The following is a 24,494-nucleotide window of genomic DNA, read 5'->3' on the forward strand; positions in this document are numbered from 1 at the left end:
CCGGCTGCGTTGGAACCTCCTCCGCGGCCCACACCCCCAGCTGCTGCTGTGGCCGAGAGCGCGGCAAGTGCGGTCGATACTGCAGTAGTGGTTCCCCCAGTGGTGCCGACGCCGGCACCAACGCTAGCCGTAGCACCTAAGCCTCTAGTTACCACGGCCCCGCTAGTATCGGGCCGCTGTTCACTCGCTTGGATGGTCCCTCTAGTGGCCAAAGAAGGGATTTGGCGCAGGGAATTTATTGATATCTTCACCCTTCTCATGCATGGGGCGGAGGGGGTAGATACCAGGAGGATGGGCAACAAGGAAGAGGACAAGCGGGTGCGGTATCATGTATATCCCACCAAAAATATTGTGACTTGGGGTCAGGCCTTTGCCATTTTTGCGGCAGTGATTGTGGAGAAATTCCCAGATGAAGGGCCTGGTCTCTTCCACTTGCCTGATAAGAGCTGTACATCACAGAGGGCAAGAGTCGCTTGCATCCCCCAGTCGGGGGGCGAGGCGCCACGGAAATACCACCCATTCCTTGCCCAAGGGATCTGGGCACGAGGGGCACAGGGTTCGCATCATGCAATGTTTAGAAAGGAGTCGCCCGGTGTGGTTAGTTTTAAAATACACAATGTATCTTTGCAATCCTGCTATTATTGCAAACAAATGAACACTCGTGGAAAATTAGTAAAAGTGTTGCATTTTAAAGAATCAGGGCCACAAACATGGATTAAAACCAAATGTAACAGGAGGATGGAAGGTCTGACCCTTGCTGTTGTGTGTAACTTGTAGCATATGGCGATTTAAACGTAATAGCGCCATTAACTAGCTGGATGGGGGTTAACGAGCTATGTACAGGGGGCTTTGGGGCTCCAACTACAGTGGAGTGATTTAGAAAATGACTGACAAATAGCTCTGTGTGAAATCGCAAAGCACCAATAATATCGAGGGAGCTGTAGAATACAATGACCCTACCTAGCAAACACAAACAAAACAAAGCACCTCAAGCCAACCCTCGCACCCATAAAGTGGCAACCTTTCCAGGCCAAAAGTTAATTTAACAAGCATTGGCAATGCCAAACAGTCTTGCTTACCTTTGCAAACAAGTGAGACCGACAGGCATCGGCAATGCTTGTAGTCTTGATTGTCTGTCAAGATCGATGTACCTTGCACATTTCCACGGCAGTTGTTCTAGTGACCACCAGGTAGCACAGAAAGGCAGCAAACGGGTGCTGTTTAAATAGAGCTCTATTTGCAATGCCGCATTCACATCAGGAAATCTACTGAAGGCAAAATCAAAATGCTCAAATAGGCGGGTCAAACACAGAAAATGAAAAAAGCAACAAATAGGAGCGAGGCAACTGAGATTGACACAAAAGCCATCCAAACGTGAGCAAGGATTGGCTTTGTGGAGTATCGTATGAAATGCTGGGTCCCGACAAAACACTGGAGCTGTCTTTAGTGACACCACAAACACCTTGATAGAAATAGACAACCCTGCACTTGGAAACCTAAAAACCTATGAATATCTGACAAGTTGCTCAGTATTTTAGATTGTTGCAGACCACAAATAAGCAGAATCAAATTCTTTCAAGACATCCCAAGCAATCAAAAATGAAGCTACCTTATAGAGATTCTTCTTGGGGCACGTGGAAAAAACTCTGGAATGCCCTCGCAATCCACATAACAAATCTCATCCCTTTCTCCATCTACACAGACTCCTGGAGAACTTTATTCAAAACAAGTGAACTTTAAATGAACCGTCTGCTCTCTTAAGCCCCATATTACCCAACGGTAACAACTCAAAAATTATCCTAACAATGGTATGGGGTAGTGTATTCCCAGAATTTATGGCTCTGGCTTTTTCTTCCTCTGTGCAAGGTACAATCCTGTGGTTTTCTTTCAATCTTTGTATCCCTGGATTTATTTGTGGTTCAGTTTCCAGAAAGTATTCTTGTACATCTTTCTTTTTGACCATGTAAACTAGCTTGAAACTCTCTTCATATTCTTCTACTCTTATGCTTGTATTGCATGTACACGCCATTCTGAAAATAACAAAGACACAAATATTTCACCGATGTGCACAACCTCAATGGTACAAGTCTGCTCTTTACAAAACTAATATGAATAAAAAAATTGTAAGTTAAGGGGATTGGGCATTGTAGCACAAGAGCTTTGGGGAAAATGTCTGGCAAATGATGCTCTCTTTGCCACTGGATTCAAGCTAGCCTGGCTGATGAGGGGTGTTACCCCAAAACCGGTCCGAGGATGCTGGTTTCCAGTCCAGGGAAGAAATTGCTTGGCAGTTCAGGCTGGACTGTACCCATGAGGCACAGGGTCAAGAGTGATTTGCATATAGCTGTGTCTGAACTGGGGTGGCAAAGTGAGCTTAAGAACATTGATGGATTCAACCCAGATCTGTGACTGGGGGTGAGCGTCTGAAAAGTTTCAGCGCTTCGTCCATCATTTCCTTGTGTTTGATTTGTTCACCCTAAGTTGGCACGGTATGCCAGACGTGGGTCCTTTGCACCGTCCATCATTTCCTTCTGTAAATTATGCTTTTTACACATTGAGCTTGTGACGTTGCAGAACACTGAATGGGACTTAAAGACAACTGTACATATTGTTTAAAGTCTGAACCTTAGTACATATGTAACTCTTGCTGTTTGCCAGACTCAATTCCAGTACACCTATAAAGTAGTTGTTACATTTTTGTAGCAGTTTAATCATTACTTGTACTTTTATGCACTTGAGTTGGAAATTCCTCTTTATTCTTCATTATTCTTAAGGGTACAACTTATATGGCATTTTGTTCCTTGCAGCCACCAGTACTTCACTAAGAGTAAGTCTTGGGCTCAGAGTTGCGAAAAGATACTTCACAAAATTCTTTTATTTTCTTACGAAGCCTACCTACCTAAACATGACGTTCCCACTCTGCCCTCAGTTTACCAGTCGGAGATGCAACCCTGTGTGTGCAGGTCTGTACACCTATAACATTGATGAGAAATAGTCTCTGACCAGGAGAGGAAATAATGTCCGTAGAGTGTCGGGCCGTTCATATCACTTGTGGGGCAATTGCATAGATAATGGATGCATTTGCACTCCAGGTTGGAAGCAAACATTTTATATCCATTCTTGTGACATTTTCATGTCCATATGTGGGCCTCTGGTGACGTAGTTAAGATATTTTAAAGCAGTTTATTCCACCTGGGAATCTCCCCAGAATCTCTATCAGAGAGTATGTGAGCCACCCAAAATTAGTTACAGCTTGTCGTCTCTTAGCACCCTCGTATTCCAGGCTAGTTGTACTGAGGATTTAGTGTGGTGAAAGGTGGTTGAAACATTTCACACTTGGACCCCTGTTATAAAACACAGAAACCCTTCCACTTCATATAACATCAGTATGCACAGGATGATAACGCGTTTTCATCACTTTCAAGAGTAATACAAAAATAACACTATTAGTTACACGCTTGTATAGGCTGTGCTGACCGAGGACTTTGTCTTTCGTCCCCCTACACCTCAAAACTAAACAATTTGAATCACTTTAAGATATTGCCCAGGGGTGTCAGTTAAGATGAGGTCACTTCTGTCAAGGTCATTTCCCGTGTTGCTACGTCATATATTGTCTCTTCCAGTGAGCTGCTCCTGTGGCAGGTCATCATTTGTTCATTCACTCCATGGGATTTTTAGATGTTGACTCCAACAAACATAGAAGTACCACTTTTAATTAAAGAATAGTACTACTGATATCCTCCCGCTATTAGAAAGCTCTTGAAATTGTAAGGTACATGAAGGACTTTGGTTCCTAAATATTGTCTCTTGGCAAACATTAGGGTGAATGAACCTTTTCGAAGCTTGTTTTACCACCGCAGCAAGTTATTCGAAATGTACTTTGCTGTCATCATCTTTATTTCAGCTCAAATCAGGGCTGGACTGCCCGTAGCGGGCACCGGACATTTCCCCGGTGGGCCGGCAGGGTGGGGGCTGGTTTTAGACTCCTGGGGGGCCATTTGTTACTGGGACTGGTTTTGCAACGTAGCTGCAATATCGGCCCACCAGCAACAAAAGCGACACAAAGCTTTCCGCTAGCACCCCCTGATCCCCCCCACCCCGGGGTCGGTCGAGCTCTTTGCCAGGGCCGGTTTTGGTTCCCAGTCTGGCCCTGGCTCAAAGGAAGCATGAAAATACACAATAACACAGCACATTAAAAGGAGCGAATACATATAAAAAAATAAATAAAATAAATACATGATAAGAACATACAGTTCTCAGAAATATAAGAAACGCTCAGCAGCCAACTTTCCTGAGCAAAGGGTAAGAACAATAGAATTATAAAAACCCTGCATAAAAAGATAGTTAAGATCACAAAGTTTCCACTCAATAAAAGGCAACGGACAGAGATACCCCCTTTGTCCTACTGGCGTCATGGATAGGCAGCCTCTAACAATAGCCTAAAATAATCTCTGAGGGGGCCCTTTCCATCTGGGCAACTAAAGGTCTAATCTGAATTTGGGTTTCCCTCATATCACTAGGTTTTGCTAGTGTGTTAAAGTGCACAGTGCAAGAGGCAGTAAACATTTAACCAATATAGTTTTAGTATCGTGCAGGTCACAGCGCTAAAAAACACATGCCCAAACAACCTTTAGTCTATCTACCAAATAAGCATAAAAAGTTGGAAACTGAATATATATCACTGGGCCTAGCGTCTGACTTACAGATCTTTAAAGCTAAATGTTGGTTCTCTAACTGGAGGAGCTGGAAAAGAGGGAGAATTCAACATTTGCGCTCCTTAGCATAAGCAGTACAAAAGAATGAGACATGTTCTTCATTTTCAATAATCGGCCATCCCATAGGCCATAAATTATTGTTGCGCATGGCAGAGTTTTTATTCCATGGGGAAGTAAAGGCAGCCAGTGAGAGTATTCCAAATCTGAAGTTAATAAACAAAGATCTCACTGAAGGGGCACTCACACAATCTATAACATTTTCAAAGCAGGAATCACACTCGGTGGATAACTAAAGATCTGACAAACTACCCGCAGCAACAATGGCAATCCTATTACAAAATACAATGTTCCAATAACATGATTTAACAGTTTCCTGGCGTTCTTGGGCATGGAAGAAGGATTCTGCCAGTATTGAGAAATGCCAAGTTTGGACACCCAGGTTTTGATGTGGAATACCCAGGGGATCGTGAGTGCCAGGCGACTGTCAATGATCTCCCTGACAGGGTCTATATATGGGGCCAGTTCCTCATTTACCCAGAGTCTGGTCCAGTATAAGATAGGTTTCAGGCGGGCTATGTTAACGAGGTATCTGAGGTTTAAATCAAACCCAGAGGAAGTGACGGAGTTCTTATTGGTAATCTCAAAAGTGATTTAATAAAAGTGTTTTCACCAATATCCAACTGATTGAGATTGCAGTATCCCCACAGGTCAGCCCCATATACCGCTGCCCAACAAGCTTGGGCCTTTTAAATCTCTATCGCTGCGGAAACTGGATAAGAAACTGCTTTGTTAATGAGTCTTAATATTAGTCCAGCTCTGTGCTTAAGAATGAATGCACTCTTTTCGATAGGGGCTGACCATTTGTGAGATTCACTCAATCGAACGCCCAGATAATCAAATTTGTCCCCATTTCTATTTTTGCACCCTCCAGAGCCAGGATCCCCTTATGTTTTGTACGGTGCCTAAATACTATGAATTTGGTTATATTACTATTTACCTCCAAATGTAGTCCTTGCAAAATGAATTGAACCTCCCCAAAAGGGTGTTCAATCCGGACAAGGTCTTAGAAAGGAGGAGAGTATCATCTGCAAAAAGCAGACCCTGCACTTTGGTCCCGGCCATTTAGGGGAAATCGATTTAGCAGTTGGCTAGGTAAGGAATACACTCATCTGCAAAAAGTAAAAATAAAGGGAAGTCCGTGGGATTTTTTATTTCAATATTTTTTTATTGTTTTTTACAACATATAACATATAACATGTAATCGTCAACGCTTTGTCGTTACAGGGTGCTAGCACGAACTGGCTGTGTTAGTTGTAGTACAGTTTTCAGGTAATTTCTGCTCGACTGCCCCCTATCCACTGTCACAGTAAGGGAAAAGGAGCGAGTGAAAGGGGAAAGGATAGGAATTAAGGTAGAGAGAAAAGGAGATAGCATACCAGAAGTTCACTATTTTCCTCGTTAGTGTCTTGACCCAGTGGGGTGTGCTTTTCAAGCCGAATGTTTCGTTCTGTAAGTACTACTCAAGGCAGATCGTATGGGTCCAGGAACTTGTCCAAGGACGTCCACATTCCCCTGCAGGGTTGTCTCCATGGTGAGTTTCGTAGGGCAGTTGTGTCAGCGCCTCTAAGGTACGTCACCCAATTGAGCCAGCCCTTGAAGGTTGCCTTGGAAGTGTCTTTCCATTTGGTGAGTACTATTTTGACTGCTGCGGTTAGTAGGAGATCCAGTAGGTCTCCGTCCTGTTGTGAGTCTACCTCTGTTGTCATAAATGCAGTGGTTAGGGTAGCAAATTCCGCTTTTAATGTGCATCCTAACATTTTATTTATGAAGGTGAAAATCTTCTCCCATAATTTTTTTAACTTTGGGACAGTGGTAGATAAGGTGTGCCAGGTCCCCCTTTTCCTTGTCGCAATTCCAGCACTGGTCATTGTCCCTCAGGCCCAGGGTCGCCAGGCGAGCCGGGGTCCAGTAAGTTTTGTGTAGGAGCCAGAATTTTGTCTGTGCTAAAACCGGGGAGATTTTGTTTTGCGTGGGGGAGGTCCATAGCAGATGGAGCTCTTTCACGCTGAGTGTAGAACCGAGTTGTGTCTCCCAGTATGTGAGTGTTTTGTCATTAAGTTTGATTGAGGTGGGTTGAAGTAGTCTGTATAGGTGTGATACCTGATGGCCTATTCTGTTGAGATTCGCCATGTATTGGATGATTGAGGGCTTGAGCTTAGTGAGTTTCGCTTTGGCCAGGGCTGTTTTGTTTGTAAGGAAGTTGTACAGTTCTATGTCTGGTAAATTGTGCTTTGTTTTTAGCATGCTGAAAGTGGAGGGGCTTTCCCCCTCTTCCAGCTGAGCTGGGTAGGCGATACCTAGTATTTTCCACGAATCTATAGATAGCGGTTTCCCCCTGCATCTTATCTTTGTGTTTGCCCACAGTGACTCCAACCTTGAGTTTTTTATGCTGTGTTCCATTTTTTGGTTTACTCTTAGCAGGGCATTTCTCGGGTTTTTGAGTATTGGATTTGCGGCCTGTGTTTGTTTGTTAGCTGTGAGGAAAGCTATTGGCTCAAGGTTGTTTAGAATGGCTCTCTCAATTGTAAGCCAGACCGGCGTGTAGTCCTGGCTGGGCAGGACCCAGTAGGCCCCCTGTTTCGCTAAAAAGGCAGTTTGGAATGTTTTGAAGTCAGCCACATTTAGTCCCCCCAGTTTCTTGTCTAGCGTTAATTTTTTAAGGCTTAGCCTCGTTTTTTTATCGCGCCAAAATGAATTTGTTTATCATCTTGTCTATTTTGCGGTGGAAGTCGTCCGAGAGTATAAGAGGGAGCATATTCGACAGGTAGTTGACCATTGGAGTGATCATCATCTTTACTATCTAGTGTGAAGTCTGAGTTTTAACCGAGCTAATTCTAAAATCAGTTACTCTGTAACAGCAGTTAATAAAATTCGCAAATGAACAATATTGATTTAAAACAATAAATTACACTACCTCTGAAGTGGCAAAAATGCTAGCTGGAGCTGTAACACCATTCATCTTTGCAGCCCTCCTGATGATGAGTTCAGCCTCCTTCAACCTTCCTTGGGAGATCAGCCACTGGGGGGATTCAGGAATTATCCTGCAATGGCAGAAGACACCTCAGACCAAAATATACCAAGCACGTACAGATCTTACATATTCTAATATTTACCATCTAACAGGCACTGAACTGAAAGTAGATACCACATGCAAACAAAACCGAGGTATTCACCTGCATGAGTTGCATATATTTACGCCTGTGCAAAATTAGGGTGATTTCCTTTCCGGAAATTGCACAAAATTCCGGCAACACTACATAAATCACGCAAAATCCTGAAACAACATTTTTGCACTGTTTATTAGAGCAAAATGTGCTGTCACGTCCTTTTTGGACAGGAGGACACATTTTGTGGTAAATTTAATAGAGCTATTTTGCATACAGAAGAACAGCAACCGCTCATGTTCCGGTCGTTCATGTTTGTTCGACACCATAAGTTTCTTTTACCTGAAACAGCATCTCAAGCACACGACATTGCATAATGGCACAATCTCAGTGATACTGCCTAACAATCATAACGCAAAATGCCAAAATCACAACAAACGCCTTGTCCTACGCATATACGAGTTGGGGAGGGTGTTGGTGTTCACTTTCCATTCCCACCTTAGAAGGAGAATTAGGGCCTGATTTAGAGTTCGGCAGATGAGTTACTCTGTCAGAAATGTGACAGATATCTCGAGAAGCAGGAACGGGAAGACCAGACGAGCAGTTATTGAGCACCGGCCTCCGTCCCGGGTGCCCGGGGGGTGATAAGGATGCCTCAGGTCCCAACGCCATGGCCCAAGAAACGGGTCATGGTCAGAGGCACGTCCTGAGAGCTGCGCGATCCTTTTGGTGAGGCGTGACAAAGTAGAAGCACATTTTCTTTTTAAAAGGGGAGATGCATGCAGTTATACCAGGGTGATCTTTTACCCATCACCCCTTGCACATAAACACCCACGACTGGTGAAGGTGGCACTGTGGTTGGTGCAGTGGCGGCTGGTCCATTAGGGGCGTTGGGGCAGCGCCCCACAAAAGAATCGGGCAACAGGTGAACAGGAATGTAAACAGACGAACTGACAGCTTACAATTCGTCTGTTTACATTTCCGGGCGCGCCTGTGCGCTTCATTGGTGAAAGTGCGCTGTGCGCATGTCACGCACAGCGAACGCAGGCAGAGACGAGAAGGAGTTCAAAAGATGGTCTGCGCATGTGAGAGAGGAGCAAAGCCCCTCACTCACATTCACAAACCATTAGGTTTGCTGTGCATGCCCTGTGTAGAGCAGGAGTTTGAAGATAGGCTCCTGCTCGGGCGGTGATGCGTTTTGCGCTAAGTCGCCCCATGCCCTATCAAATACCAGGGGAGAGTAAACCAGGTTCAGCCGCCCGGCCCCCCAGTCTCCTAATTGGCAAAAGAAAAGAGCGGGGAGAAGTTACTTCCAGTTCCACCACGTTGCAGAGCAGACGTGATGCGACGCAGGAACGGAGAAGATGCCTGGTAAGTTCTTTTATTAATTAAATTAACCCCCCCGTACCCTCTCCAGTCATGCCGGCCGCGCCTCTATGAGATGCTTAAGCCTTATGAAAATGAGGAATGCCTACAATGTGCCACTAAATTGCTGGTTATGTGTTAACCTGAGGAATCACTGTGTGCAACCACTTGCACTTTCAGTCTTGCCTTTGTGATAATGTTTTGTGGCAGCTCTCCATATACAATAACGGTGTGCCACACCGTACACTCGACGTATTATTTGTTTTATAGAAAAGATGCTACTGGGCAGCCAGGTTGCAAGATACTGCTAAGCACAAGAAAGCAAACAACGGGTTATGTGTTTCATTAAATTCACATGCCGAAAGTTTAAATTGGAGCGGAGAAGCGTCACTAGGGGAAACGGGAAAAATAGCCAGAGATGAACTAATCTGATTGACACAGCCACTGGCACTGACAACTGTGTGTTGTATTAAATGGTCGCACTGCCGACTCGTTTTCTGTTTGAAAGGCACTAGTGTTTAATATGGCCTAAAAAAACCTGTGTAGTTAATATCCGTATTGAATATTGTGCAAAACCTGGGAAGTGATGTTTAAAATCAGTGGCATAGCAAGGGCGTCTTGAGCCTCAGTGCAAGTAGTGAAAATGAATACGCTTCCTCAAGTAAAGTCACCAAAACAAACAGCATGACAAGCTTTGCTCTGCGCATTATTTTTTATAAATCTAAAATCATTTGCGACATGGTCCATATTTACGAATTACGCAGTTCATGGTTTTTTTTTATAAAACTGGCTTTACACGATATTTCACTGGCAGAGATGGCCCAAATATCCCTGGTTTAAAGGTGCAATGCTGTTCGTCGGCATGTACATTTAAGCCCCAGTTTTTTCTGGGCACAATTTGTTTTATTTTTGAGTGGTTAACATTCCACCCTGAAAGTATGGTAAATGCACGAAATGGACCTAGACATGCTTTATTAACCTTCCTGCTTTCTCAAATTTGCTTGAAAATGCACCATTTGCCTACTCTTTTTTCAGAATTTTCTCGGGATGAGAACCTCCCGGGGGTTCGGGTGCTCTGGCTATTGTTTTATGCTTCGCCACTTTCAAATGTCACCAGCCGCCACTGGGTTGGTGGGCAGTGAAACAGGGACTCATTTCTAATCCTCTGTTATTGGGTTTTGTTTTTCCTTTTTTTGGGTACTCTGAGACGTGCCACTTACTGAAGGCTTGAAAGAAAGGACCTGCCATCATCATCTGAAGCCCCGGAGAATGCCACGAATCTCCTACAGAACTTTTACTTTAACTGTTATATCGAACCAAATACATCTAAACACATCACGAGGCCAACCAGTGTATGTCCCCACTCATTACACTACTACACAGCAGTAACAATTTCAGGACATAATACCTCCTCAGGACCCTCTTCTCTGGTCACAAACTCTTTTAATTGAATGAATTCCTTCTATCCATATTTACATTTTAATAATTATGAATGCTGCTCTTACTATTCACATACATACAAGTCATTTATCATATCTGTACCACTAGTGTCCTGATATAAGAGAATGTACTTTATCACACCCTGCGAGTGCCATTTCCAGCACCAACCTCTACTGTGGCCCCTTTAACAGAAATGGAGAACCTTCCATGTGAACCTCAACCATGCATATGCTCAGAGCCCCAGAATTCCCATTTACCGCCCCCTAAGAAATGTTAAACATCCAAACACTCCTCTAGACCCTCATCTCATCCCTTTGAAAACTCTTTTTGCATCTCCAGAAACTTGCAATCAGATTAAAGAATAATGACAAAATGCTTCCTCCCTTTCCCAGTAGCCCAATTACTTTCCCATTTAGTTCCAGAACACATCTTTGTGCAGGTAACTGCTTCTCAGATAGACTCCAGGTGTTGCTTTCTGAAGCACTCTTTATTTGGCACTAGCCTCTTCAAATGCTCTGCAGGTGAGGGTGGGGTGCTGGACCCTGTGGGCCTCAGTTATTTTGGAAAATAAGGAACGGCAACGTCTCTTCGTCCTCAGAGAAGACAAGGACAGTGTCCACTTCTCCAGCTCTGCTGCTGGCAGCTGCCTCAACCCCCCCCCCCTCTTTCTCACCCATCCTCCCTCTCTTTCTGTCTTGCTTTTCCTCACTTACTGGAAATCGTGACTTCAGGAAACTGTTTCTTACACTCTTTCCTCCTTTCGTTTATTTGTTCCTCCGTGAAATGGATCCAAAAAAGAAAAACACTTTTGCTGGAAATTTTGTCTTTTTCGGACATTTTTCTATTCGAGCAGCCTTGGGACGGAGAGAAATAAATGGTTCAAAATCTGAAAAGAAAATAACTAAATAAACCAATTTAAAGTGGTTGCAAAGTGGCCAGATTGATTTTATTCACACCTAAACACATTAGCACCACTTTACAGAGTTTGGCAAGTGAAGCGCTACTTTTGTTTTCTCGTCTTTCTTTCTTTGTACAACATTGTTTTCCTGGGTGGAGAAGTGCACCACTCCTGATGGTAATGCACTACTTGGTTGATGGGTGGAGTGGAAAACAAATTGTGTACAGGCTCTGTGTTCAGGGGTGTGGTCTTTTTAAACCATGCTGCTTACGTTTTGGAAGGATATAAGCAATGGACATTGAAACGGGTCCCTTCATGTCCTTAACTTTTCAGGCAAAAAACTCATTGATTTCTGAATGAGTGTAAAAGCTTTAAGGTAACCTTGTTGTTCCTTCTTACATCTCACAAGCTTTACTTAATCTTGCAATCCCTTGAATGTTTGCTCTTTCCAGGATGTTGTTACTTTTGCTTTTTAGGCAGCATATTACTCTTGACTAGTGCATAATTTGAATTGAGTCGCATCCAGGTGTTTATAGCAGCGCACAAATGGGTGTAGTTGAAGGCAGCGGGAGCTTGTCTCAGTGGGCGGTATGGTGTTCAGTGGGGGAGAGGATGTGGCACTATGGTCACAGCTGCTGAATTTGGAACTGAGGAACCAGGTTCAGCCTTACTGACCAGTCCCCCAGACCACTCTCCTGAGGGATCCCATTCCCATGTTAGACCTTAGAAGGTCCCGCAGCACCTTAGAAGACCTGGGGCCTCATGTAGGTAGCCAAATACCGGTCGGTAACGGCCGATTTTCGGTAATTATACCGTTACCGACCGGTATTTTGGCCATTGGTATGTAGGGGGACAAACTTTGCTTTCGGAATTTACCGAATCGGTAAAATTACCGATTCGGTAATAATACCGAATCGGTAATGTTACCGAATCGGTAACTTTTCCGAATCGGTAATTTTACCGATTCGGTAAATTCCGAAAGCAAAATCGAGATGTAGGGGGAGTGTGTGTGTGTGTGTTTAAGAGTCGGTATTTACCACCAACTTATAGTTGGTGGTAAATAATGAATGTATGTGTAAATGCATTTTGACGCGCGTAGCAGTGTGCAATGTGGCATACATACATGCCCTTAGGGCATGTATGTGTGCCACATGTGCACACATGGCCGAATCAGGGGTGCAACAGGGTGTCAATGTGACACCCTGCCACCCTTGTATGTGTTCCCCCCATTACCGAATCGGTATTTACCGATTCGGTAATGAGGCATACCTTCCCATCAATGGGAAGGTATGCCTCATTACCGAATCGGTAAATACCGATTCGGTAATTACCGACTAGTAACGATTCGGTAAAAAATACCGACTCATTACCTACATACCAGTTACCACTTCTAAAATACCGATTCGGTATCGTTCGGTATTTTAGAAGTGGTAACTGGTATGCTACCTACATGAGGCCCTCAGTGTCTTAGCACCAGCAGGTGGACACTAGTGGGGGCAAGTGTGGGTTAACTTTCAAGGTTTGTCCACCACGATCCATGCTGAAGTTCACCTCCAGTGTTGCGTGCAGGCCTATGAGGCAGCACACCCTAGAGCGACTGTGACTGTCACTGAGATCACAGGACCCTTGGGCAGGGCAGCTCTAGTGCGGTGTGATTCCGTCAGGCACTTACTTCGGTTGGGGGTGTCATGTTTGCAAATATATATTGTTTCTAAAAGCACATGCTGCCTCCTTCCCAGCCTCCAGCAATTTTCGGCAACAATAAAAATGCCATGATAATTCTGGTGATGAATGTTCTTCCTAGAGAGAGATGGAGTTTTGTCAAGTGAAAGTTTCGACTCGTGGAAAGGTAGCCTAGAAGGTTAATGTGCCTGCTGCAGAGAACATGTACCATGCAGATCACAAAGTGCACATAATGTAAACGTTATGTTAGTTTATATTTGTAGAGCGCCAAATCACCGAAAGGTCTCTAAGCGCTTGCAGCATAGATTATGAACCCGGGAATCCCTTATTCCTTTTGGGCTCAGCACATTTAGGGTGAGCTTATCCAAATGCCTCGGTGTAATAGGTCAGTGGGTTACTGCTTTTGTAAGAGAGATCCTTTTGTTACTTGCAGTTTATAAGTTGAAATTCTAAAGTAGAACAGTGAGCAATTAACTGTCATCTAAGAGCTAAATGGAAACTGCAAGGTATAAATTAGAGCGTTATGTTTTTTACCCCAGTCTTTGATTATCCTATTGTTGCAAAAAGGGTTCATTTGGATAGAAATCAATTTTGGTTATTAAAGAGAACCCCCAAACATGGTATTACGTTCTAAATTCAGAGTTTGTTTTTCTCCAGACCAATCACTGTTAAACTATACTGCCTACTAGTATGGTTGTTATATGGCTCCTTCACCTTGTAGTCCTTTATCTTATGTAACATTTCCTATACAGTGATCTACACATGTATGATTGATTGTCTCTGTGTAATGTAGGTGATGTAAAGTGCTCTAACACCCTACACTGGTATGGGTGGCGCTGTACATCAAATTAAATGCATCTGAGAGAGAGAGTGTGGTTATGGAGACTTGAGGGGCACTGTTAAAGGGTGGTAGTGAGGGATTCCATGGTGAAGAGAGTCATTGTGGGGCACCAACAAATATTGTTGCACAGGGCTCCACTAGCGCTAAAGTCGGCCCTGCCCTTGAGGCCAGTCCGCCTCATCCATTGGCACCTCCACGGACTTTGTTTCAGCCGTAGTAGCTGCAACTCACCAGGCGCTGGCAATGCAGGATTTGCACGCACACAAAACTAAGTTCACAAACTTCATGGTCTCTCTGCTTCATGCACAAGTATTTTTAACATGTTTAGTTTAGTTTAGTTTAGTTTATAGTTTATAAAGCGCAGGAATCACCCCCGCAGGGGTCTCTCAGCGCTGGACACCGAGTGCAAAAAGGAGGTAAAGTATGGTCATTCTGAGAAGAGAGTGGTCTTAAGAGCCTTTCTAAAACCGAGATAGTCGGAATGTTAAACATTCCATCGTTAATCCAGCACCATTGATGTCCTTTCCCCCTATCCTTCGAGAGGAGACTATTACATTACTACATAATGTTACCTCTGGCTCTCCTGCTGATGTTATGCCGGCAAAATTAGGAGCATCTCTGGCACACGTACTTGCGGATTCTGTTTCCACGCTGCTTAACGTTTCCCTAAGTACGGGCTCAGTTCCCCTCTCTTGGAAAGCTGCTCAGGTTATCCCTCTACGAAAAAATAATAAGCTTCCCATGGAGGATCTTACAAACCTTCGACCCATCTCCCTCCTCCCTCATTTGAGCAAGGTCCTAGAGAAATATGTTAAGAAACATATCTCTAACCACATTGAATCCACCGGCTATCTGGATCCGTCACAATCTGGATTCCGTGCTAACTATAGCACTGAGACGGCCTTGGTTGCAGTAACCGACTGTATCAGACGGACGTTAGATCGGGGACAGTCTGCTATCTTGGTCCTATTAGATCTCTCGGCCGCTTTTGATACGGTTGACCATCGGACCCTGCTCGAAAGATTAAAAGGGGCAGGACTTGGAGGTACGGCGTTTAGCTGGGTAGCCAGCTTCCTCACTGACCGTACTCAGACACTGAATTTTGGCCCTTTTCGTTCACCCACCGAGTGTCTGTCCAAGGGTGTCCCGCAGGGCTCATGCTTGAGCCCTATACTGTTTAATGTTTAATGTTTATGTGGCTCCCCTTGCCTCTCTTCTAAGATCTCTTGGGTTCATCCCCATTTCTTATGCGGATGACACTCAACTAATCTTTCCATTTGACACATCTTCTTCTTCTGCTCAAATCCGTTTCTCACATGGTATGCTTGCCATCTCTGAGTGGATGAGTAGTAATTTTTTGCAGCTCAACACCAGTAAAACAGAAATTATTCTTTTTGGAGACGCTACCATTTCGTGGTCTCCCACCTGGTGGCCTACTGAGCTGGGGCCTGTTCCATTACCTAAACAGACAGCAAAAAATCTGGGCATCCGTCTGGATCAGGCCTTGTCGATGAAGGAGCATGTTTCTCACACCGTCAGCACATGTTTCTTCACCTTGCGCCTCCTGAAGAAAGCCTTGCCATTTCTTCCAGACCCATTTCGTAGGACTCTGGTCCAGGCCTTGGTATTGAACAGGCTGGATTATTGTAATGCATTACTGAATGCTGCCAATGAATCTGCTCTTAACCGTCTGCAAGTGGTACAAAACACCGCTGCACGACTGGTTATGAAAGCTCCTAGCAGATCTGCTTCTATTCCGCTACTCCAGCAATTGCACTGGCTGCCAGTGAGGAAGCGTGTGAAGTTCAAACTTTGCTGCTTGACCCACAAAGCACTGTGGGGTCCCGGTCCGCTCTACCTGACTGAAAGGCTCCATAGGTATATTCCAAACCGTGATTTGAGGTCTGGATCCAAAGCGTTGCTTCTTGTTCCGAGGATTAAGAGAATACGTTTGGGAGGAAGATCTTTTTCCTACCAAGCTCCTGCGGTATGGAATCAATTGCCTCTCCATGTGCTGCCTGCTTTGGGGCACTGGAATTATGCAGCAACGGGGGACAAAATTATGCCACAGTGTTGACTAACTTATGCAGCAAAAGAAAGGCTGCAGCGTAATGCAGTATATTTTCTGATACTTTATTATTTTTACATTTTTACACATGCTAACAGTCCCTGTGAAGATTTTGCCTTATTAGTACCAGTGTAACATACACATGCAGCAGTGAGAAAGGTGATCAGTCTACCTTTGCAAAGGGCCCTCCACTTCTCAGAAACACAAGTCACATATTTTAGTAACTTTTGATCCGTTTGAGCTACAAACAATTTATTAGTTAAAATCGACAAATTATTAAATCTTCCTCTCCTCCTGGGGTGGCGGCATAGAAAACAGCCTTAGACAAATGTATGTCGGCCGAGGTGGCGGTATTTCAGGCACGAAGTTGCCCGCAGAAACATGGGAAAATCTGGACTAGGTGGGCAAAATACAGGGGTATCGACCTGTCCTTCCTCGTACAGCCAGCTAACCTGGACCCTATTGAGCGACTGGTTGTCAGTGACTCCCCAATCTAATGTACTCTTTGGTTGCAGCTGTGGACTTATTCTTGTGATAATACTTGCCTATATTGTTTCTCATGGGGGTGGTGTGGGTTGTTGGATCGAATGTTTTGTAGATCTTCTGGTGTGACCCTCTCCGGTATCTTTTGTTCTCGCAATTTGTCATTTGCCTCTCTGATGCATACTGGAGTTCGCCCACTGGCGGTTGTAAACTCAATAAAATTTGTTGTTAAAAAAAAATCGTCAAATTATGCAGCAGATGATGCATTATGTGGCAAATATTGCAGAGCCATCAGTTTATAGAAAACATTTGCAAACTAGGATATTTTGCCATTCATGTTTGAACGGCTCTTGTAGAAAAAGGGAGAAGTGCTGATGAAAGAAACTCCATGCTCGGTGACAAATGGCTTGTGATTCCACTTTTAAGTGGTTTTGGGGCATTTTGTGATTGGAAACATATCGCACTTTCTGAATGTCAATAACTCATATTATACCTTAAATAAATGTGTATCCATTGGTTGAATTAAATAACGTAATATGCTGTAACTGGGTAGTGAAATGCCCAACAAATACTAAAAATTGGAATGATTTGCTCTTTCTGGCCACACCTCTGACTCCGCCCACTGACCCAATTCTTGAGTTATTCTCGCCCTCTAATTATCCGCCCAGAGTTCCCCTACTGTTTTTTCCCCACTTCGACCACTGCCACAGAGACTGTGGCGGACTTTCAGGCAAGGATAAGTGCAGTGTCGCCAACATGCTGCGAACACCCCCGAGCATGAACGCAACACTAGATAACACGGCTGCAAAAACTGTGCAAATGGACACAATTGTACCCTATGTTTAGTATCAACAACTCCCACTGTCTCGGACATGCAACGTGAAAAACCTTGGAGGCTTCAAATACTTTCCAGCAGGTCACGAAAAAATAAATGTTGCTAGTTCATAGTACCCAAGTTTTAATACCTTTAGTAACTTGCACTCTATCCCCAGGTCCAAATCCTGCCCATTGTTTACAACTATTCTGCTACTGAAGACGAGCAATAGTAAAATCATCTCAGTTTACCATTCATTTTCACTTCATAATAGTTCACTAAGTCATTGAGAAGTTTCTTTGAAAGAAGATTATGGATTAGGCAGGGAATAGCTCCATTATTTCTGGCCTTGAGGCAGGCGTGCAAGGGAACGGGTCCATGTCCGGAAATGTTTTTGTCTTAAATTCCAGTGGAATAAATATTGGCAGTGACTAAATGGTGCACTGTTCGCTTGTTTTGTTTGATTCAGAGCATAATTGGATTCAGTAAACCACCAGATGTTAGTAAAAAAAAAAAAAGTTTAATCTGCAGCTGAACAACACACTATCAAAAATAGAATCGGTCCATTACTAAAAACCTGCAAGAATGAAATGAAGTAGGAATCATTTGATTCTTCAAGTGGCTTTGTAAATGGTCTTTGAGTTCTCCATGCACCATGGGAGAGCATCCGATGGGACAAACCATGTACTCTTTGCGGCTCAGCCTGCACAGATGTTCTGTCCTTCTGGGCGAGGACCCTGTTTGGTATGCCAAGCTGCTGCACATCCATTGTGCAGACACACGCCAGGATAAACTAAAAAAGCAGAGATCGGTGAGGATAGATCTAAAATCCAGCCCTTGGGGCAAGATAAGATCAGTTTCCCCAAGAGTAAGCAAAAATGACTACCAAAATATTGTGGAGGCAAGCAACAATAGGTAAGTATAGATTTATTATAATGAACTCCAAATATATGCATATTAACAACATATCTGTTCAATGCACCTAAAGTTAAGAATAGTAAATCTGTACTTGGCCTATATGCACTGACCTCCGTGATATTTTGGTTGTTGAAATTCTGGCTACAATATTTTGGTAGCACTATATTTTTGTGCTCGATATTCTGACACACGACCTTCATCAACCGTTGGCAAGGAGAGCAATCTGGCATTGCTGTAAGAGCTAAGACACAGCTCGTGGGATGAGGCTTTGCACAGCTGCCTGAAAACCACAGATTCAAGTCAGACAGGACCTACCCGGCCGGTCGCCTTTCCAAGGCTGATAAAACAAGAGTCGCTGAATCTGGATACTAAAGACACACATCACTAACCTCTTTTGTCACTTATATCTGGCTGGGAGCAGGCGTCAAAAGGGAAGGGACTCCACATATTCTTCAAACCTCCCGCCCCCATTTCAGATAATCACACTGTGGATACTTTCACACGTTAGAAAAGCTTAGTTCACCAGAATTGTATGTTTGGCAATTGTGTATTTGATTGCATTTTGAAAAGGTTGAACATAACTGTCATGTTTAAATAGGTCTATGTATTTTAAACATTGCAAATTTAATAGAATAATTGTAAAACATGGGGGGCAGTGATGTTGTTTATACTGGAGGCGCAGCATTAAAACGTTTGAAGGCTGCTGCTTTAGACAGTTGTGGTGTAGTGCTTTCTTTATTAATATTCCATTGTGATCATTTCAATAATTCTCACTCCCCACCGGCAGTATGTGCTCCCCAAGCACTTGCTCGGTAAGTGAATACATTTGATCAGTCCTCCTATTTTGATTACCAGTGTCGAGCTCAGTGGTGGCCATATTTCTAGTAGGGGTGAATATGAAGGCATTATGACTCACATGAAGCTCTCTGCGGTGGTGGCTATTCCTTGGTGAAAGTTAACTCACAGAAAGCTTTGTGTACCCTGAGAAATATTAATATACCAAGCTGAAGAAATTGTTTGACCTGGGTGGGTCATATGCCGGTCTCAGGGCCCACATGTTACCTGTTAATGCCTGTAAAAAGCAACAACATCCACAAATGTCTCCTTAAGACAAATAATAGGGAAGAACAATCAGAGTAATCCATCCTAGACTCATTTAACATGCCGTACATGAGCTGTGATTCTTTTTACTTTGCTGCAATAAACTTTGCAGTACCATAACCTTTGGCAGGTAATTTAAGATTCGGTCAACCGAAAATTGATGTAGCACGCTATTGAACAGTGATTTCCAATGGCACTAGGAATAGTACCTGTACTTTGAAATCTGTGGAAACTTTACAGTAGAGTTAGTTAACGTGCCGCTGTACAGCAATTTGTTTTTACCCAGTTTGATGCATGGATGGACGCTAAGACCCACAACCCATCAATTCAAATGTTTTTTTTTTTTTTAATAAAATGCTACAGGACAACCACTTCCCACTGAAGAAAGGGTTTTGTTTCCAGACGAAGTGAATCGCATGAGTAAGAGCCATTACTTTACTTAATGCAAAGGAAACATAAGAAGCGCACAGAGAGGAACCACTGACACCACACCAGTCTCAACTCAGAACCTTCATTCCAACAATCAGCACCACACTATCCAGTTTTCCAGCCATACCTGCACACACAAATGCCAGACACCTTCCCCCTTAAAACAACGACAGGCTAATGAAGAAAATGCCCAGATATAAGAAAAATACACGAATAGTAATAAAAGACAGATAAGAAATCGATTAAATGAAGCTCATAATGGTCCTGTCAAAAAGTAATGCGCAACTGTAAACAATATATAGAATAAACACGAATAACAGACATAAGAGAGATAAGTACATCACGGCAAATCCTTGCAGCAGTAACTAATCCGTAGCATAATCGCTATTGCATATAGGTAACTTCCCTTTCTTCCCTGCTCTTGTTACCCTATGGAGTCCCATTCTTCTACATGGATGTGTAACCCACTCCTTCCTGGGGGCTCACAACTACCACTGCCCCAGATCTCAGTAATGGGCTGAGCCGCATAAATAAAAAACAGAAATACATTATGGCCCCCATCCACCTGTGTTTCAAGACTGAAAAAAACAATGCTGAAAATAGGTACTTAAGCCATATCTTGAAACACCTCAATCACTCTGATAGTGTCAGACCATCAAGAGCTAACTTCGCCACCATCATTGGGTCTACTACTATGAGTTGAATATTCCAATATTTGGGTTTTCTATCGGCCCCGCAATCTCAACTGCGTCTGGCCCTCCAGCACTTTGCTGCTCACCTTCCAATCATCACTGCCACTGTTCCTATATTCCCTTTCTGGCCGCCGCCACAGACACAGACCCATACAAGCTAACCTCCCTTTTCACAATCTGAAAGAGACTCCCCACAGCTGAGTGGGGTGTAGCTCTGTATGCTGGTAAGGTTGACCGGGGAGACTTCCTCCAACACAAATTAAGATGTAATTGCAAATTGAATAGCTTCGTTAAGCACCTGATGTATATGCTAAACTTGCCCATTGACATCAAGGTGAAATAGAGCAAAATGTCCCCCCTCCAGACAAAATCCACATTTACTTTAAAGCCATTTGGACACTATTATCTAAACTTATTTCTTGAGGCACAGCTTCCTGAGCAAAAATATCCACCAAGAACTCAGTAATAAAAGTTGTTACACTGCCAACCTTTTTAATCCCAGGTGTCTTGGATAGTAATCAAAAACACAAATGTTTTATTCTGTGATACAACTGCATATGGTTCCATTATGTCAATGAAGAACTTGCACCAAGGACCTTAGAAAAAGTGAACTATGGAAACTAATCACACACATGAATGCGTTTTTTGAATCACTGTTGGTACAAACACTACATGTTTGTACTATCCACTTCATTATGCATTATGCATGAAGATTAGGTGACCAAATATGGTGTCTAATTCTACTTTTAGTGACAGACACTAAACAAAACGCTGCTTATCAGGGCCGGCTTTAGTGCTGGTGGTGCCCTGTGCGACAATGTTTTTTGGCGCCCCCCCAATGACCACCTCCACCACGGATTCTCTCACTAGCACCCTTAACAGTGACCAAGTCTCCATAACCACACACTCTCAGATGCATTGAATTAGTTATATAGTGCCACTCATACCAGTGTAGGGTGTCCAAGCACTTTGCATCTCACACACACATTACACAGAGACAATCAATCATACGTGTGTAAATCAGTGTATAGGAAATTTTACATAAGCCAAAGGACTAAAAGTGTAGGAGTCACATGTCATCCATACTGGTAGGCAGTATAGTTTAAGAGTGCTTGGTGTGGGGAAGCACAAACTCAGAGTCGAAAAAGAAACAGCATAGTTGGGAGTTTTCTTTAATAATAATCGATTTCTGGCCAAATTAACCCTTTTTGCAACATTAATCAATGTTCTAATAATGTATACTTTGCAGTGTGTATGCAGTTCTAGGATGAAAGTTAATAGCTCACTATTCTATATTAGGACTTTAAGTTATAAATTGCAAGTTACAAAAGGATGTCTCTTTTCAAAGCAGTAATCTGCTGATCTGTTTACATCATACTCACTCTGTAATCACCTTGGTACATGTTCTTTGCAGCAGGCATATTAACCCTCTGCACTAACTTCACCGAAGTCAAAACCTCAACTATACAAAATGCTGATCTCTCTCCAGGAAGATAATTAATCACAGGAGTTATCTTGACATTTGTGTGAGGCCTGGTAATTGCGGGGGAAAGAAACGCTGCAGCAGGTGCCTCAAAAGCATAATAAACTTTCAAACACGGCGCCCCCAGGAAGCCAGCACCCGGTGCGGTGGCACCGGTCGCACCGCCCTAAAGCCAGTCCTGCTGCTTATATCCTAACTAGTAAAAGCAACCCCACACTACCACTCTTCATCTTTGTCATCATCCTAAGACACGATCAGCCTGGGTATTGCTTTTTTCTTGGAACATGTTCAATTTATAACCAAATGACTGCATTTTAGCTGCCAAGAGGATAGCCACTCTCACTCTGAGAGTTTGCCACCTCCTCACCCCTGGGGAAAGAATGTTTAATAACTGCTTGTAATCCAGCTGGTGATGAACTTTGTGGCCCACATAAATGAGCAGAAATGTTCCACCTCCCAAAAGCACAGTAACATCTCTTTCGAAATAACTGAATAATTCCTTTCATTGATTTGAGAGTCCTGGAACCAAATGCTAAAATGAACTGAATGCCAGAATGCCTTTAGGAAAGGGTAGAGTCCAGACAATATTTACTGCGTCTTCAGCGCTAAAATACACTTCTCGCCAGCAACAAAAGTCTTCAAACCAGGAGAAATAATATTAGAATTCTTGATAGCTTAAAAGGATTCGTATTGTGCTTACTCCCAAGCAAACTTATCAATCTCTTTTCAGTAAGGGTCTACATGATTCTATTTTGTTTGAAAAATCCTTTACAAACTTTTACTAGAACCCAAAGAGCCTTAAAACACTAAACCAATTACTCTCTTGACAATGGATCTGGAGCAATATTACACTTAGTGCCCTAAGGACGCATCGGACTTGTCACCTGTGTTCTGTACCCCAGGGGCACTTTGTTATTACAGAAGACGTTGCAGATGCCTGCACAGCTTCTTCTGTATGGCACAGTCTAAAGGTGGAGCTCTCGCATTTGCTTGGTAGATTGGCCCCCAATCAAAAGAGAAAACACTTTGCCTCTGCATCGTAATACAGACGCTATTGAGGGGCACACTGACTGTGTGACACAGGCATGGTGCATAGTCAGAACGCCCTCCGAGGAGCCCCACAGACATCCCCCTGCAGGCAACCGCAGTCACTCTTTGGAAGGGGAACTCTGTCTATTTTTCAACTCCCGTTTGCGGCCGCAAAAAAGGGTCGTACATCTGGCCCTATATGTTTCAACTCAACTCAATACCTATTGTACTTCCTGTTTTCATCCAGACTTCATAAGTTATATTCTCAAAATTACACAATGCTTTTAGCATTATAAGAAAAGCAACACACTCATCAATAGTCTCCCATTCTTCTTGAGAGCATGAGTGGAACTGTTCAAGAAAATATTGACTTTCTTTTCGGACTTGTCCTGCATTTTCTGTGTAGCTTATTTTTAAGTGTCTAAGATTACAGCACATCGCCTTGGCAGGGTAAATGCTTGTATTTTAGTCTTTCCGCCCCCAAAAGTAATTTCAGAAGAGAAATTTTCTCTGGTGGCCTCAATCAAAACCTTCCAAATCTCAAATGTAAGCTTCAAAAAGATCAATCCACATTGCCCATGCCACAGAAGGTTAGCCTGGTTGTTGAAGAAATGGAGCTGGTGGTTGTATGATTCTCATTGTAAATTAACTTATTTGTGCTTGAATAAAACATGCACAAATTACCCAAAAATCATAAACAAACTAAAACAGTGGTTCTTAACTGGTAGTTGTGACCCCTGGGGGTCTATGACACCACATGAGGTTTGTAACTGTATAGAACAAGAATATCTGCAGCCTAATAAAGTATATAACCATAAAAAGCAAACTGTAAAATTAAACTTTTAAAATGGTTTCTAAAAGAATCTGAAATTGGATGCAAAAAAATTAAATTAGTATCCTTAGCTTGATTCGTGGGAGCAGCACAAGTACAGCAAACATATGTACAGAAAAAGTGATTGGTTGCTTCAATTGAATCACTCCTATGTGTTGACAAAACGCTAACATGCATTTGAAGCAAAGCAAGACAAAGTGGTGTGTTGGAGTCTAGCATTTCACTTTGTATTTAAGAAATAAAATTAATATCCTGTTTTCCTCATTACAAGTTCATGATATCCTAATGCATATATATTAAGGCAGACAGGACATCCGTCACATTTGTGAGAAAGTAGAATTCTGCCAATCTCTAAATCATGCCCTAATTTTGAAAATGTCCCATCTCGTAATTGAAATAATGAATGCATTTTTTGATGTTTACTTTTTTCTGTATTTTTACATATTGTTTTCAGACTCAAATCATAGACATTGCTTAGTCTGGGGGTCCCTGTCTTCCAGTTTTGGTTCGGTGGTGGTCCACATAAGCAAAAAGGTTTA

The 24,494-nt window shown here is 43.1% G+C and overlaps 1 protein-coding gene and 1 long non-coding RNA gene across 2 annotated transcripts in view; one reads left to right on the top strand and one right to left on the bottom strand.

Moving 5' to 3' along the window:
* The window catches only part of LOC146810990 (uncharacterized), a 711,140-nt gene that overhangs the window by 290,418 nt on the left and 396,228 nt on the right, over positions 1-24,494 (top strand). The gene's annotated exons all lie outside the window — the stretch shown is intronic.
* The window catches only part of LOC146810991 (solute carrier family 22 member 4-like), a 381,961-nt gene that overhangs the window by 114,853 nt on the left and 242,614 nt on the right, over positions 1-24,494 (bottom strand). The window contains exon 5 of the mRNA XM_085618044.1: positions 7,690-7,816. Coding sequence (XP_085474170.1) covers positions 7,690-7,816 — 127 coding nt within the window. The remainder of the gene's footprint in view (positions 1-7,689; positions 7,817-24,494) is intronic.

Source organism: Triturus cristatus, chromosome 7, assembly GCF_964204655.1.
Source record: "Triturus cristatus chromosome 7, aTriCri1.1, whole genome shotgun sequence".
NCBI classification, from domain to species: Eukaryota; Metazoa; Chordata; class Amphibia; order Caudata; family Salamandridae; genus Triturus; species Triturus cristatus.